Source organism: Microcebus murinus, chromosome 8 (assembly GCF_040939455.1).
Source record: "Microcebus murinus isolate Inina chromosome 8, M.murinus_Inina_mat1.0, whole genome shotgun sequence".
In the NCBI taxonomy this organism is placed as follows: domain Eukaryota; kingdom Metazoa; phylum Chordata; class Mammalia; order Primates; family Cheirogaleidae; genus Microcebus; species Microcebus murinus.
Genome location: NC_134111.1, coordinates 104,399,561 through 104,414,307, shown reverse-complemented (window position 1 = coordinate 104,414,307; position 14,747 = coordinate 104,399,561). Strand labels below are relative to the sequence as shown.

At 59.9% G+C, this 14,747-nt stretch overlaps 1 protein-coding gene across 1 annotated transcript; it reads left to right on the top strand.

Moving 5' to 3' along the window:
* The first annotated feature begins 1,034 nt into the window (after window positions 1-1,034).
* RAB17 (RAB17, member RAS oncogene family) lies at window positions 1,035-13,489 on the top strand. Its single transcript, XM_012755730.3, has 6 exons — window positions 1,035-1,304; window positions 6,479-6,638; window positions 9,072-9,223; window positions 10,200-10,325; window positions 12,379-12,472; window positions 12,700-13,489. Exons 2-6 carry the CDS (start codon window positions 6,482-6,484, stop codon window positions 12,807-12,809), a joined length of 639 nt encoding a protein of 212 aa, XP_012611184.1. The 5' UTR covers window positions 1,035-1,304; window positions 6,479-6,481; the 3' UTR covers window positions 12,810-13,489.
* The last annotated feature ends 1,258 nt before the right edge of the window (window positions 13,490-14,747 follow it).

Genomic DNA, 14,747 nt, shown 5'->3' with positions numbered 1-14,747 from the left:
GCCAGAGGAGAAAAAGCACATTGCCCCTCCATCGTGCGAGCTGCAGCTGGAGCTCGCCTCAGCCTTCCCGGGACCTGAGTTTCGGGCTGGGGCAGGGGACAGGACAGTCGCTCACAGAGGGAGGAGGTTCTTGAGCCTCCAGAGCCCAGCCAGGCGTGCTGGCTCATCAAGGGAGGCGGCGCATGAAGGAAGAATCCTCCGCCCCTGGGGGGTGCAGATGCAGCCGAGAAACGCAGTCCTGCAGGGATGACAGAAGAGCAGGAGCCCAGGGCAGGTGTCCCCCCTTCCACATAAGGCCTGGGGAAACTGAGGCAACTCATTTCCAGCAGGGGAGTGGGAGCGGACCCAAACTAGAAATTAAGGAGAGCAGTGAGAACAGGAAGATGCTAGCTTCCTGCATGCTGATTTCATGCACTGGCAGTCAAAGCTGACAAATTGCCATCTTCCTCAGCCTCTGGCCAACCACCCTCTCCCCCGCCCCCCACTAAACTCAGATACTCTGAAAATCTTATCTGGAAGATAAGATTTATTCTGTTACCACCAAGCCAGGACATTCCAGGACTACAGTTGCGAGAACAATTTGGGAGGTCCCCTTGCGTCTCTCCTGCTTGCAGGACCACCCCCCCCACCTCGCCCCAGGTGGCACCAGGCCTAGGATGTGACTCCTGCACCTGGCTGACCCCCGGCTGCCTCTGGGTCGGGATGCAGGGCCCGGAAAGTTCTGCCGTTGTTGAAGGAATTCATTCATTTGACAAAAATGCTTTCTTCTCTCCTAGACTGTTAGTTTTCAATCGCAACAAAGATTCAGTCCATCTCTGGGGAAGGAGCCAAGGAAAATGTTAGACACCAAAGAAAGACCTTGCAATAAAGCCGAGAAACCGGGCGGGAGGTGAATGCCAACAAACAGGACAGGAATGTGACTTCCGGCTGGGTGCCCAGGTGCTCCCAGATCACCTGTTCTGCGGTCCAGCCTCCCGCCCTTCCTGGCCCCAGGTGACCACATGACTGTGTGCACTTTGCTCCGGAGCCTTTCGGGAAGGGAAGAGGCCTGACCTTGGGGCTGGGGGCAGGGCGGGCACCACCCGGCCCACGGCTCCTGCTGCTGACTTCCGCTCTGGGGCTCTGTTTGCCACCGGCTAAGAGCCTGCTCCCGTCCCTCCACGGCCCCCGCCCCGCCCGCCTGTAGAGGGAAGCAGACCTTCCCCAGGCCAGAAGGGAGGTGAGAGGGAGGCAGGTGGAGGCCCTGCAGGACCCGGCCATGACCCACTGTCAGGCTCCCTGGAAGTGACCAGGCCTGGGGACAGGTGAGTCATTGTTTAAACCTCTGTGCGCTTTGCAGAGTGTCTGTGTGTGTTTGGGTGTCTGTTCGTGTGTGTGTGCGCACACGTGTTTGTGGCTCAGTGTGTGTTTGTGAGTGTCTGTGTGGCTCTGTTTGTGCCCGAGTGCCCGGAGTCAAAGCTGCAAAGCAGGGACAGGGGCATTTGCTTTACTCGAGGCCAGAGGTGTCCTCGTTTGCAGCCCTGGTGGCTCAGTAGGTCGGGTTCTCGGAAGGAGACTCCTATTTTTAAGTTTTCCTTTGGGAAAATTTCAGTTAAAGGCCTCGAGCGAAAAAGTACTGGCAATGAAGAGAAGCCCTTCAAAGAATCCATCTCAGATGGCACAAAAATGTTCGGTCTTTACAGACTGATGATGCCTACAGGGCTTGTCAGGGTTTCCTGTAATTCTCCCTCTTGAAATCTACAGCTTGTCTTTCCTCTGTCTCAAATGGCCGCCTTGCTATGACAGCCATGCAGTGTTGGGGACCCTCCCGGTGTCCTTCCCGACCTGGGCAAGAGTGGCGCCCACGGGCACGCCTGAGCGGCACACTCTTCCCACCAGACCCTTCCCTGGAAGGGCCTCCCTCCTCCAAAAAGACTAGTTTGAGGGTTGCTGTCTTTTGCTCTTTTCCTTTGGAGTGGGGGAGGCGTACGAGATGGAGAAGGCCCAAATCAAGATCGGCAGAGAGGCCCTCACCGTGCACTCGGCATTTCTGAGAACACCTTCCTTTGCCTTCGAGAGACTTCTGATAACCCACCTTGGTTAGATTCTGGAGGCAGGTCGGGGCCACATGAGCAGTTTTCTCTTTGGACAGAGGGCACAACCTCTCGTTATGGGAAGCTCGGGACACGGTCACACACAGGTCACACACGAAAATGTTCAGCACAGTCATTTCATCACGGAGAAAAAATTCAAAACCAAGTAAAGACCTAGTAATAGGGAAATGGGTCAGCAAATCGCGATACTTGTAGGAATGTTAAGTTTCTGAAGTCTTTTTTTAAAGGTAGGATATACAATTTTATGCTAACACTATGGATTCGGTTTGTTTTTAAGAATCACAGAAGGAAAAAGACTAGAAGAAAGTAGGCAAAAGCCCATTTGCGACTGTATTATAAATAGTTTTTGAAAATATTGACAATTATATGTTTATATTTATAGTAAAAGATATATTTTTAAACAAAGAGAAGTGTCATTGTCAAAGGACTGAGATGCTGCTGTCTGGTATTATGGTAACGGTGCATCTGTTTGCAATTTGCTTAATTCTGGCATGTTTTGGGCCATCGGTTTTAATGACATGAGTGGTTTTCATTAATCTGTGTGAATACATAGCAAGGAGAACATGGAAGGGCATCTTTAGGCGCTCGAGAACGCATTGCTGCAGGTGTGTTAGGACTTTCTCTCTGGGTGAAATCACAGTGCAGATGGACGGGATGTTTCCGCCCAAGCAGGTGCCCTGCGTACTTCTATCCAGAAACAAGGCGTTAGCCCCGGGTGGCCTGCAGAGTTCCGAAGCTCCATTCCTAAAAGGGGTTTATCAGTTATGACTCGCCGCTGAGCTTACCACTGAGCCGTTTCAGGTGCCCGGGGCAGGTGATCGTGATGCAGAAACACGCCCTGCCACTCTCCCCAGGTGGCCGGAGTGACGCCAGCTCCCGAGAGTGCAGTGCAGAGGCGGAGGCCGCCTGCTCGGGCTTTGATTCCGCGTCTCTGTCCAGGAAAAGCCTCCGCCGAGCCTCCCTGCAAGCCGGGGTAACGCAGACCCCGGGGGGTCCAGTGTCAGTAGGAGCTGTGCAGCCCGCCTGGGCAGGCGCCCGTGGGTGTCCCCACCCTGCTCTCTCCGTGGAGGGGGCCTGGGGTCCGGTCTCGGCCAGCCACTCCCGGCAGCCTCACCTGAGCGCCGTGTGCAGGGTGGCCTCGGCGAGTGTGGCCTTCCCTTCTTGGCCACTCGGAGCTGCGCCTGTCTCGGCGGCTGCTGGGGTCCTTCTTCCCCTTTCTGCCTCCCTGCTGGACAAGGGCCTCGGGTGTGACCGGAGGTAAAGCCATGAGGTGGCAGCGTCATGCCTGTCCCATTAAGGTTTCTTGGTAAGCCACCCCCTCCTGCATTCCTGAGATGGTTATTGAGCACCCACTGTATACTCAATGAATGCAGTCCCTGCTCTTGTTAGTGGCTACAGCCCAGGAGGAAGAGAAGATATTAAGACAATAATTATATAAATGAAATCTCATTAGAGGTTCACAGCCCAGTAAGAGAGATAGGTCCTTACATAATAATTAGTCCAATTAATGTAGAGTCAAACACTGAGATAACTTCAGCCCAGGAGAGGAACAGGGACGTGCAGGTCCCGTGTCGGCGGGGGCTTTGCCCATCCATCGACTGCTATTTGTGGAGGGTGGCGTGGGGTGGGCAAGGCTGGCAGCTGCGAGACAGGTGAGAAGGCTGCTGCAGGAGACAGGTTTGCACCAACCCGAGTGGAGAGAAGCGAGGACACCCGGGGGGGCTTGAAATCCCCCTTAACTAGACAGCGAAGTAGACGGACAAACCCTGGCCGTATCCGGACTTGGGGACAACACCCTTCTGCTGTCGTCCTCGGCGCTTCATTTGGAATGTGGACTCTGCTGTGTGCTTTGGCTCGCAGGGTTGGATCAGGGGGCTGCACGTTTCCTTCCTGGGGGGCTAGCTGAGTTTTCGAGGTGCATTCCTGCATGCCGGTGTTGTTTATTTTATCAACACCTTTACGTTTAATCTTCTACCAGTGGGTGGCACTCTGGGGGAGGAATTGCCTCGGGCTTTGTGTGTGCGAGTGGGCGCTGGGCAGCAGAGGGGGCCGTGGGAGGGCGCTGGCTGGGCAGCCGTGGGCCTGTGGGCGGCCGGGCAGGGCCGGGCAGGGCTGGGCAGGGCTCTGAGAACCTGTCCCCAGCTCACACAGCCAGATTCTCAGCTGCTGCCGCTCCTGCTCCAGCCACGCTCACTGTGACTTAGGCCCTGTCCTCGTCCATTTTGTGCTGCTGTAACGGAACACCCGAGACTGGGCAATTTATAGAGAACAGAGACTTACTCCTTGTAGTGGAGGCTGGGGAGCCCAAGGTCAGGGGCCTGCATGTGGCGGGGGCCTTCTCGCTGCGTCTCCCACGGTGGAAGGGGGGGGCAGGAGAGCAGGCAGGAGAGAGGATGGAACCCACAGCCTCAAGCCCTCTCGGAATCAGCATTAATCCGCTCACGAGGGTGGAGTCCTCATGAACTTAACACCTCCCCTTAGGCCGTACCTCCCAACCCTATGGCATTGGGGATTAAGTTTCCAGCACCTGCTTTGTAGGGGACACATTTGAGCCACAGCAGGCCCTGAGAATTGTCCTCAGTTCGGGAAAATATTTCAGAACACAGGTGCTGGGTCTTGTGCTCTTCCTCTGTGCTGCTGGTCTTATTCCCGCATCCCTTCCTTGGCTATTTATTGAGCACCTACTATGTGCCAGGCACTGAGCCCAGCCCTGAAGAAGTTAGACAAAGTCCTGGCAGTGGTTCTCAGCCTTGGCTGCATACTGGGGGTGGGGGTGGGGTGTATTAAAAAGAATGGTTGGAAGACTTAAAACAATTTTATTTTTCTAATCCTTCTCTGAAACTGGCATCACACTTGCTAGTGAAACTTGAGTGTGTTCTCGTTTGAGACGCGGTTCCAGGCATGTCTTCAACAGCCACAGACCCCCTCTCCCGCACCCCCGGGGAGGAGCACCCGAGACCCTTCTCTTCCAGACGCCACACCCCTGCAGTCGCTGTCCGGCCAGATCAGTCTCACTGGCATTCAGGACTCAGTCCTGTCTGTCCTGAGACTTTGCTTCCAAACTCGGTTCTTCCCGTCTCGTCCCTGAGGGGCACCCGGCAGGCCGTGGCCGTGGCTGTGCGTCGGGACACAGAAGGAACGTGGGCTGCTCCCGATTCTCTTCTTCCTTTTCAAAATTCCTCCCCGTCCTCCTTGCGGGTGTGGCGAGGGAGGGAGAGGGGACCCCGTTCCCAGGACGAGCTGCACCCTCGATGGGTTTGGATACCGATTAGGGGCGGTTTCTCTTGCTAGCAGCCATCCGGGTAAAAGAGAAAGAGAAAGTGATGACATTAGAGTGTCACCACTTGCAGCTCCCGTAGTGAAGTCTCCGGTCCAGGCCATGACCTCCAGTGACCGCTAACGTTGCAAGAATACAGCCAGGCGTTACTTCCACCCCAGGGAAGTGCGAGCCACGCTCTCGCGGCATCCTTGCCAAAACAAGCCGTATCTGATCAGGCTTCTGCTCTGAGCCGCCAAGCTATGGGGAATACGGGGTACACGGGAACGTATGCAGTGACAGCACAGGGATGCAATCAGCAAAATCCACTCCGGGAAACTGCAGGACAGCCTGATTTCTTCAGCAAGTCAACTGCAAAGAAAAAGAGAATATACGCGTCTCTCCTGAGATGCACAGAGGATGGGGTGTCTGCACCAACATAAGGGGGGGAGGGTCCGGGGACGTGGGTGACACATTGTGGCCAGAGGTGCTTACTGGGGAAGAGGGGGGTGGGTTCCTGGGCCCAGCAGACCGTTCTGTCTGGGGTGGTGTGTGCACGGAACTTTCCATGATGAACAGCTATGCAGACTCAGCCGTGTGTGTTTTGAAGGCAGAGCTGGTTCTCCTCCGGGGCACAGAGCTGCGGCTACGGAGGCTTTAGACGCGATGGGAAGAACCGGAATGTTTTGACATCGTTGAAGCACCAACTTTAACCCATGAACGGGCAACCAAGAGGTGCTCAGATAGTTTTCACCTCTCGGGTGTTTCAGACACTTGCTGGAATAAGTAACAGATTCGTAAAAAGAAGTGACAGATGAGGACAGTGAGCCGTGAGACCGCCACACGCAGTCATTGCCTTTCAGGGTCTGCGGTGGCTTGTGCCGGGCACTTTCCAAGAGTAGCTGTGTTTGTTCTTCACAACGGGCCTGTACGGGAGACCTTGTGCACCCCACTTTGTAGAGGGGGAGCTGGGGCACGTGGTGCAGGGTGGAGCAGGGCTGCCAGTGCGGGTGGGCTGTGACTTTGGAGCCCTGTTCCCGGCCGTCTGCATCGGCCAGGGAAGCAGCCCCGGGAGGGAGCAGTTGGCCTCAGACAGTCCACCTTCCTCAGTCTGCACGGTTCTTTGCAGGGCATGGCGCAGGCGCACGGGACCCCCCCGCCCAGGGCCGACCCCGGCCAGCCCTGCGTGTTCAAGCTGGTGCTCCTGGGCAGCGGCTCCGTGGGCAAGTCCAGCCTGGCCCTCCGCTACGTGAAGGACGACTTCAGGAGCATCCTGCCCACCGTGGGATGTAAGTGCAGGGGCAGAGGCCAGGGCCGCCGACCCGTGGGTGGGGACGAGGCCTGCCTTGGAGTCCCCACGCTGCCCTGGAGCCTCGGGCTGGGTGTGCCCAGCACACGTGGGGTGGGGGCAGTCGGTCAAGGGCAGGCACACGTGCAGAGTCCGGAAGGATGTATAACCCCCTGGCTTCCCACCAGCCAGCCGGGTCTGCAGGGGTGGAGATTCAGCTCAGGGTCTCTGGCTCCAGAGGGTTGGGTGTGTCAGGGGTTATGGGGTGGGGGGACCCAGCAGAAGCCTCCCAGGCTCCGGCCTCTCCCCCGCCCAGGTCGCCCTCCTGCTAATGCTGCTCCCTTGGCTCATTTGCTTAAAGCACGTCTCCCTTCCCGCCTGGACTCGGTTTACCGGCCCGGCCTGGGTTGGGTTGGGGGACTGTGGCGGGGGGTAGCAGGGAGGGAAGACCCTCTCACCGTGCTGCTTACAGAGACTGACATGTCCCGACTCTCAGATGTGAATGTCTCTGGAGCGCCGTGGGCTGTGGGCACCCGCCTGCCCTGCATCCTCCTGAGATGCCACGTGCAGAGTCCCAGCAGATGAGCTGCCTCCTCCTTCACGCACTCACTTAGCAGTCAGGGTGACGCTGGGCTGTCTGCATTTTAGAGGGAGGGCGCCTGCCCCTGCTCCCAGAAATGCCAGGGGCCAGTGCCCCTCGCCCCTGCCTGGGCTGTCCCAGCCGCCCGCCCTCTCTGTCCCGGGGCCTGGCAGGAGGCGGACAGAGGCTGTGCCCAGGGAGGGTCCCAGGGGGTCTTGGCTTTCGGGGCAGGCCTGGGTGTCTCCTCTCTACTCCTGGTCCTCTGCCTGGCCCCTCAGGGGCTGTCCTCCTGCTGGGTGGCTGGAGTCTCTCCCTCCCCAGGCCTGGGGTCACCCGCTGTCTCCAGAGAGAAGGACCTGTCCCACGGCGGGGCCCTGCCTTGTCCCAGGACCGGAGCTTCGCGTCTCTGCTCCTACCCTGGTGGCCGTGGGTGCCACAGGCTGGTGCGGGCCTCGGCCGGGAGAGAGCCAGTGGGGCCGAGAACGGAGGGGCTGGCGCTCCTCCTTCATTCACTCAGTCAGCCTCCAGCCCCACGCCTGGCGCTCATTCACCGAGCACCTACTGTGTGCCAGCCAGAGGCTGGGCGTTGGGGGTTCGGCAGGGAGCGAGCCCTCCCTGCCCGTGGGAGCTGGGGCCCCTGGTCTGAGCGTCTGCGTCACACGTGTCCTCACGGGCTCTCCACGGCCCGGTACACGGATGTTACTGTATTATTATAAGCATCATTTTTTTGTTTATTATATAACATAGCTATAAATTATTAGCTATGTTATTATAGTGATTGCATTAATATATTGCCATATATCATTATAAAGAGTGGATGTTGCCACTCTCCAGAAGGGGAATGGAACAGAATCATTCCTTTAGCTTTTGTGGCTTGGGGAAAGTGGCCTGTGGTGCACACAGACCCTCGAAGGCCGACACTCCCATGTCCTCTGTCGCTAGACACCGGCTTCCTGTGGGGAGGGTGGGGTGCCAGTGCCCTCAGGGCGGCCCAGTGCTTGGTCAGGGGGCGCTTAGTGACTGTGGGGTGGAGGAATGAAAGAACAGAGGGGTGAGGGGCACGGCGCCCCCCGTTCCCTCCACCCGATGGGATGCTTTCCCTGGGAGGAGGGGCTGGGACGCCTTCCTGGCGGGGCTCTCCGGGAAAGGCAGCTGTCACCCTGGGTGGCTTACAGCCGTCACCCTGCGTGCCACCCTCCCTCCCTCCCTCTGTGGACACACACCCCCGAACTCTGAGCGTGAGGACGGGCCGAGGACCCCCCTGTCCAAGGTGGTGCCGTGTCCGCGCAGGGCGGTCCAGGCTTCGGGAGGGCTGCAGGACCCCCGGGTTCCCAGGGCTCTGCAGCAGCGGGGCACGCCACGGGTACTGGGCTCGGTTCTGGGCAAGACGCCGTCCTCCAGAGCTGGAATGTGACAGGCTCTGGTCCCCAGCCGAGAAGTCAGGTGGCTCCCTGGCCGCCACAGGACCGGGCAGGAGTGAGGCGGAGCAGGCCGGGATCCCGAGCGGCTGGTGCAGCTTCCAGCTCAGCTCGGCCCTTGCCTCCCGCCTGCCCCCTCCAGCAAGGCCTGGGTCCACGGCAGGAGGGGGCCTGGCCAGGGCGGGGGGGAGGGGCAGACCTGGGGGGCCCACAGACCGCCCCCTTTGAATCCTAACCGGTCACAGCAGGGGAATTCTGGCCTGAGTCCCTGGGCTGCAAACACCTTCTTAGTGACATCTTCTGGAAGGATGGTGACACCTAGTGCTTGTGTGTGCACTTGCCGATGTCGGGCCCTGTGCAGGAAGGTGACATGCCAGGAGCCGCAGGTGGGAACCTCGTCCTAAGCGAAGCTCCTCTCGCCCCCCACCCCTCTCAGGTGCCTTCTTCACGAAGGTGGTGGAGGTGGGGGCCTCGTCTCTGAAGCTTGAGATCTGGGACACGGCCGGCCAGGAGAAGTTCCACAGCGTCTGCCACCTCTACTTCAGGGGCGCCAACGCCGCGCTTCTGGTGTACGACGTCACCAAGAAGGTGGGGCGCGTCCTCACCCTGCTCCTCCAGGCGGCTGCCCTCTCTTTCCCAGGGGCGGGGGAGGCTCCTCTGAGGGAATCGTGGCCGGAGCGGGTGCTTTGTAGTGTAATCACAGCAAGGAATGGGACCAGGACCACGGTAGTGGGCATTGGCCACCTCCTCCAGGGAGCCCTCCTGCCAGCTCCTCCTCCTCCTCCTCCTCCTCCTACTCCACAGCTGGGTTCTGCTCCTCCCTGGTCCTCCCGGAACAGCCCAAACACAGCACTGCTGTCCACCCTCAGTGGCCCCTGAGTGCCGCTGGGCTGGGCCGAGTCTGCACATCTCTGTAACGCTCCTCTGCAGAGCACGTCACCCGGGCAGACACTAAATGCCAGTGAGCACACACGTCAGGCGTGACAAGGGAAGCTGACATGCGGGAGAGGCGGGGACTGGCCGTGCGGGGTGGGGCTGGGCGGTGGCAGAGGGCAGTGAGCAGGGAGGCCTGTGGTGGGGTCTGGGGAGGTCGGGGTGGCAGGACAGGCTGCGGGAGCGCTGGCTTCTGCAGGGTGGGGAGGGGCTGGCCGGGCTAGGGGGGAGCCCCATTACGTGGTCTGCAGGGCTACCGCAGTTAGGGCCAGGATTTGGGGTGGTGGCCACCCCAAAACTCTTGCACAAAGTGACCCTTTGAGGACATCCGGGGTGGAGGCCTCAGGAGCTGGGGCCTGACCCCAACCCCCCGTGGCCGCCAGTCTCCTGGGCCAGTGGTGGGACGGAGCTGAGGTGTGTCCCGGCAGTCTGCCTGGCCGCACAGGTGGCCCGGGCAGGAGCAGACCTGGCCACCCTCTCCTCAGGGCGGAGCAGCCGGCGGGTCCGTCCGCGGCCAGCTGGGTCCCGAGACGTTTCACACAGTGGGACCGGCGACACCTGCCTCCTGCCAGGTGTGGCCGATGAAGGCCACCTGGAAGCTGCGTCCGACACGAGGGTTTCTCTCTCCTAGGAGTCTTTCCACAAGGCCCAGCAGTGGCTGCGGGACCTGGAGAAGGAGTTCCGCCCCGGAGAGGTCGTGGTGATGCTGGTCGGCAACAAGATAGACCTCAGCGAGGAGCGGGAGGTCACGTTTGAGGTACCGCTTGGTGACCCTGTGAAGTCCAGGGAGCAGAGAGTCTGTCCACCTCGGTGTCCAGGCCTTGCACACCTGCACACTCGCAACTGCACCCCCCACACACCTGCACAGTCACACCTGTACCCCTGCACACTCACAACTGCACACCTGCACACCCACACCTGCACACTCACACACTCACACATGCACACCCCCACACACTCACACCCGTATACCTGCACACTCACAACTGCACACTCACACCTGCACAACCACACCTACACACCCACACACTAACACTCACACCTACACACCCACACCTGCACACCCACACACTCACACCTGCACACCCACACCTGCACACCCACACCTGCACACACCCACACACCCACATACCTACACCTGCACACCCACACACCCACACCTGCACACCCACACACTCACACCTGCACACCCACACCTGCACACCCCCACACACTCACACCCGTATACCTGCACACTCACACCTGCACACCCACACCTGTACACCCACACACTCACACCTGCACACCCACACCTGCACATTCATAACTGCACACCTGCACACTCACACCTGCACATCCACACCTGCACACCCACACACTCACACCTGCACATCCACACACTCACACCTGCACACCCACACCTGCACATTCATAACTGCACACCTACACACTCACACTTGCCCACCCACACCTGCACACCCACACCTGCACACCCACACACTCACACCTGCACATCCACACACTCACACCTGCACACCCACACATTCACATATGGACTCCCGCACATTCACACCTGCACACACACAGAGACACCTGCACACCTATACCTGCATACCTGCACACTCATATATGCACACTCACACACCCACACACTCACCTCCACACCTCCACACATGGACACCCGCACACTCACACCTGCACACCCATATATTCACACCCGCACACCTGCACACTCACACCAGGTTGCCCTGGTGATGCTGTTGGTTATCCATGGCATCTCCCTCCCTACTCCGTTTAGGACGAGGACCGTGTGGGAAGCTGCAGACAAGTAGCTGGTGGGGAGACTTGCACACACGCCAGCGGCCGCCCAAGGAAGGGCTGATTCAGGGCTCAGAGGGGGGCACCTCCAAAGGAGAGGGGCCCCGGCTTCCTTGAAGGCCATGGAGAGACAGAGAGGTGGCATGAGGATTGTGGAGAATGGGGAGGGCCAGGGACAAAGGGAGACAGTGTCAGTCGGAGCCCGTGGAGGGGCAGCCGAGTTGGAGCCCTCCCTCGGTGCAGGTGGCGGCGGGGCAGGTGGGGCCAGACGGCTGGTGGACCGGCAGGTGCAGACGCACGGCCGTGGAAGTTACTGGCTGAGAAGCTCAGTGGGGATGGAGGCAGGACTGCCACCGGCTCTGTGGGCCCAGGACAGGGGAGGAGTGGCCCCAGGCGGGGTGGCTGCCGTGGGGACCCGAGCCTGTGCTGTGCCCTCGGGGTCCGCACGAGCTCCTCTTCCTCGGGAGAGGCCCACGCGGGGAGGCCACTGCTTCTCAGCCCCCCTGACTCCTGGCCTGGATGTGGCCTTCCGGTGAACGCTTCTCTCCTTCCTGGTGGTGCGGCGCCAGCTGCTGCTTCCCGTTTCTCCACGTGGGCCCAACCCAGCCGTCAGAACACGCGGGCTCCTGGAGGAAGGGCCCAGGTGGGCTCGGACCAGGCCTCCCCTCCCCCCACCTTCTCGTGCTGCCCCAGGTCTCAGGTGGTGTCTTTGCCGGCGACAGAGCCCACAGGGGCCAGAGCCGTGGGGGCAGGGGGGCCACGTGATGGACGCTCACCTTTGCAGGCTCTGCCCCAGGAAGAACCTGTTCCCGGGAGCCACCTCTCCCCTCTGCCCCTGCCTCGGTCCTGGGCTGGCTTCTCCAGGGGACCATGAGACAGCGCTTGAACAAGACGTGTGGAGGAACCAGGTCTCCACGGCCGCAAGTGTTTCTCGGGTCTTAATACCAACCAGGTGTTCTTCAGAAACTCTCTCTTTACTAAAAAAGCTGGATTTTTGTGGCTGTTTCTCTTAGGAAGGGAAGGAGTTTGCGGAGAGCAACAGGTTGCTGTTTATGGAAACCTCGGCCAAACTGAACCACCAGGTGTCTGAGGCCTTCAGCGCTGTGGGTGAGTGACGGCCCAGGGCAGACGGGGGGCAGGTGCTCCGTGCCACACCCGCCTCCCTGGGTCTCCTTTGCTGGTGGCCGGGACCCAGGAGAATGCCTCCAGGGACTGGAAGGCGCCCAGGAGGGGTGAGGGGGCCCTGGTTCCATGGCTCTGGGCAAAGGTCAGGAGGGGCCCGGACTGCCCTGGCGACTCTCGTCCCCACCCAGCCCCTCCTTCTGCTTCCACAGCCCGAGAGCTCTCGCAGAGGGGCGGCGGGGAGGGCCAGGCTCCGGGCAGGGACGCAGCCGTGGTTCTGAACGAGGGGCCCACGAGGCGGGCCAGATGCTGCGCCCACTAGCAGCCCCCGCTCCAGGAGGGGTCTCGGGGAGGACGCCCAGCCCACGCCAAGTCTTCAGGGTGGGCCCCTGCCAGCTCCAGGTTGATTCTGACTCACCGTTGACGCTGCATCGTCCCTGAGGCCCAGAGGGCCCTGAAGGTTGGCGTCCTTTACAGTAACCACTTCCCAAAGCCAGTGGGGGTTGTCCGGGCAGGATCCGGGGTCAAGTGGCCCCCAGAAGAGTGTCAGCCCAGACGCCACCTGGTTCCGGAAGCCTGTGCCTGCGCCATCTGGACTGTCGTACTCTCAGCCGCTTCGCCCTGGGACACAGAGGAATTAAACGGGGCGGAGAGGAAGCAATGATCAGAAAGATAGTTCGATCACCGTGATGGTCGACCACGCCTTGTACCTGGCTTGGGCAGTGTGCTGGCCTGCGGCTGCGCCCACCTGCTGCTGGGAGGCGGGAGAGGCAGGAGCAGGCCAGAGGGCAGAGAGGGAGGCCCAAGCCATCTGCATCTCGGGAAGGACAGCTGGGGGTGGGGGACACGGTCCCCTCCCACTCTCTCCTCCTGGCTGCGAATCTGATGAAGCAAAGTTTCTGTCCAGTTGGCGTGAAGATTCGGAGACTTTCAGGCTGAGATGCGAGTTGTACCCCGTATGCATTTTTTTCTCTAAAAATTAAACTGCTTTTGACAATCTAACTTCTGGTGAGTTTTTGAGGACAAGGTAGGGCACAGAGCCTGAAGGCTGCTGTTATTCCAGGTGTCTCTGTATGTGTTCTATGGCCTGGTGACCGGTGTCACTGAGGTATCCCTGCACGTGTCCTAGGGCCCAGTGGCCGGTGTCACTGAGATATCCCTGCACGTGTCCTAGGGCCCTGTGACTGGTGTCACTTCAGGTGTCTCTGCACACGCCTAGAGGGACTCACGTTAGTAAACAAGAATGTGGCCCCCCATGGGCACGCCCGTCTCTCTGGACCAGACCTGCTGCCAGATGGTGACATGTCCTATCCCCATCGTGACTGCCTGCCTTCACAGAGAAACCTAGATCCCCATTCTGGGTGGTTCGCCCCCATGGCGTTTTCTGTCGGGTCTCTCTCTGGTCACCCAATGTGGCAAGGTGAAGGTCTTTCAAAGGTGGCCATTTCTGGGAAGGTGATGTTGGTTTTCATCCTTGCCTCTGGGACTGTGACCGGCAGGTTTGAGCTGTACACGGTGAGACGTTGTCACCACCTGAAAAGGTGGCTGCCGCGTGTCGACCGCAGGGTGAACAGAGGAGAAATGAAAAGCATCCCTCCCATTCGCTGGTCTTCTCGTCCCCACGGGGCCCGAGCAGCCTGCTCCTCCCGGCCTGCACCTGCTCGATTGAGTGGAGACCACCTGCCCAGCCTCCAGGCTCCACCTCGGGGGATGGGTGGGCTCAGCTGCTGGGACGCACCTCGGCGAGGCCCCCAGATGGCCGTGTGCCCTCAGAGGGCCATGTGCCACCACAGGGCCACTGTGCCCTCCAGGTGGCCCCTCCCCCTCCACGGGGCCTGGGGAGGGCGCAGCTCTGCGGGGCTGGCCGGGTTCTCAGCATCCCAACCACAGTCGCAGCGGCTCCTTCCTAACGAGCCCTCCCGGCGTTGCTGTCCCGGCTGGAGCCACCGCCTGTGCCTGCTGGGCCCCTGGGGACCTGCTTCTGCTCTGGAAACAGCTCAGGTGTCCCTTGGAGTCTGGCCTGAACTAGATGAGTGCAGACCAGATGCCCACGAGCTCTTCCTTGCCGTGGTCTTCGAGGAAAGCCAAGTGCGAATACAGAAAATAACAGCTTCCTCGAGGGCCTGCTTCCTTGATCTTCACCAAGGCTGTTTTCTTCTTAGTTTTGCAGGTGAAAGCTGAGGTCTCATGGCTGAGCACCGCAGTGCCCGGCTGCCAGCACAGGGGACCGTCTCTCACGTGGCGATTCCCTTGCAGATCA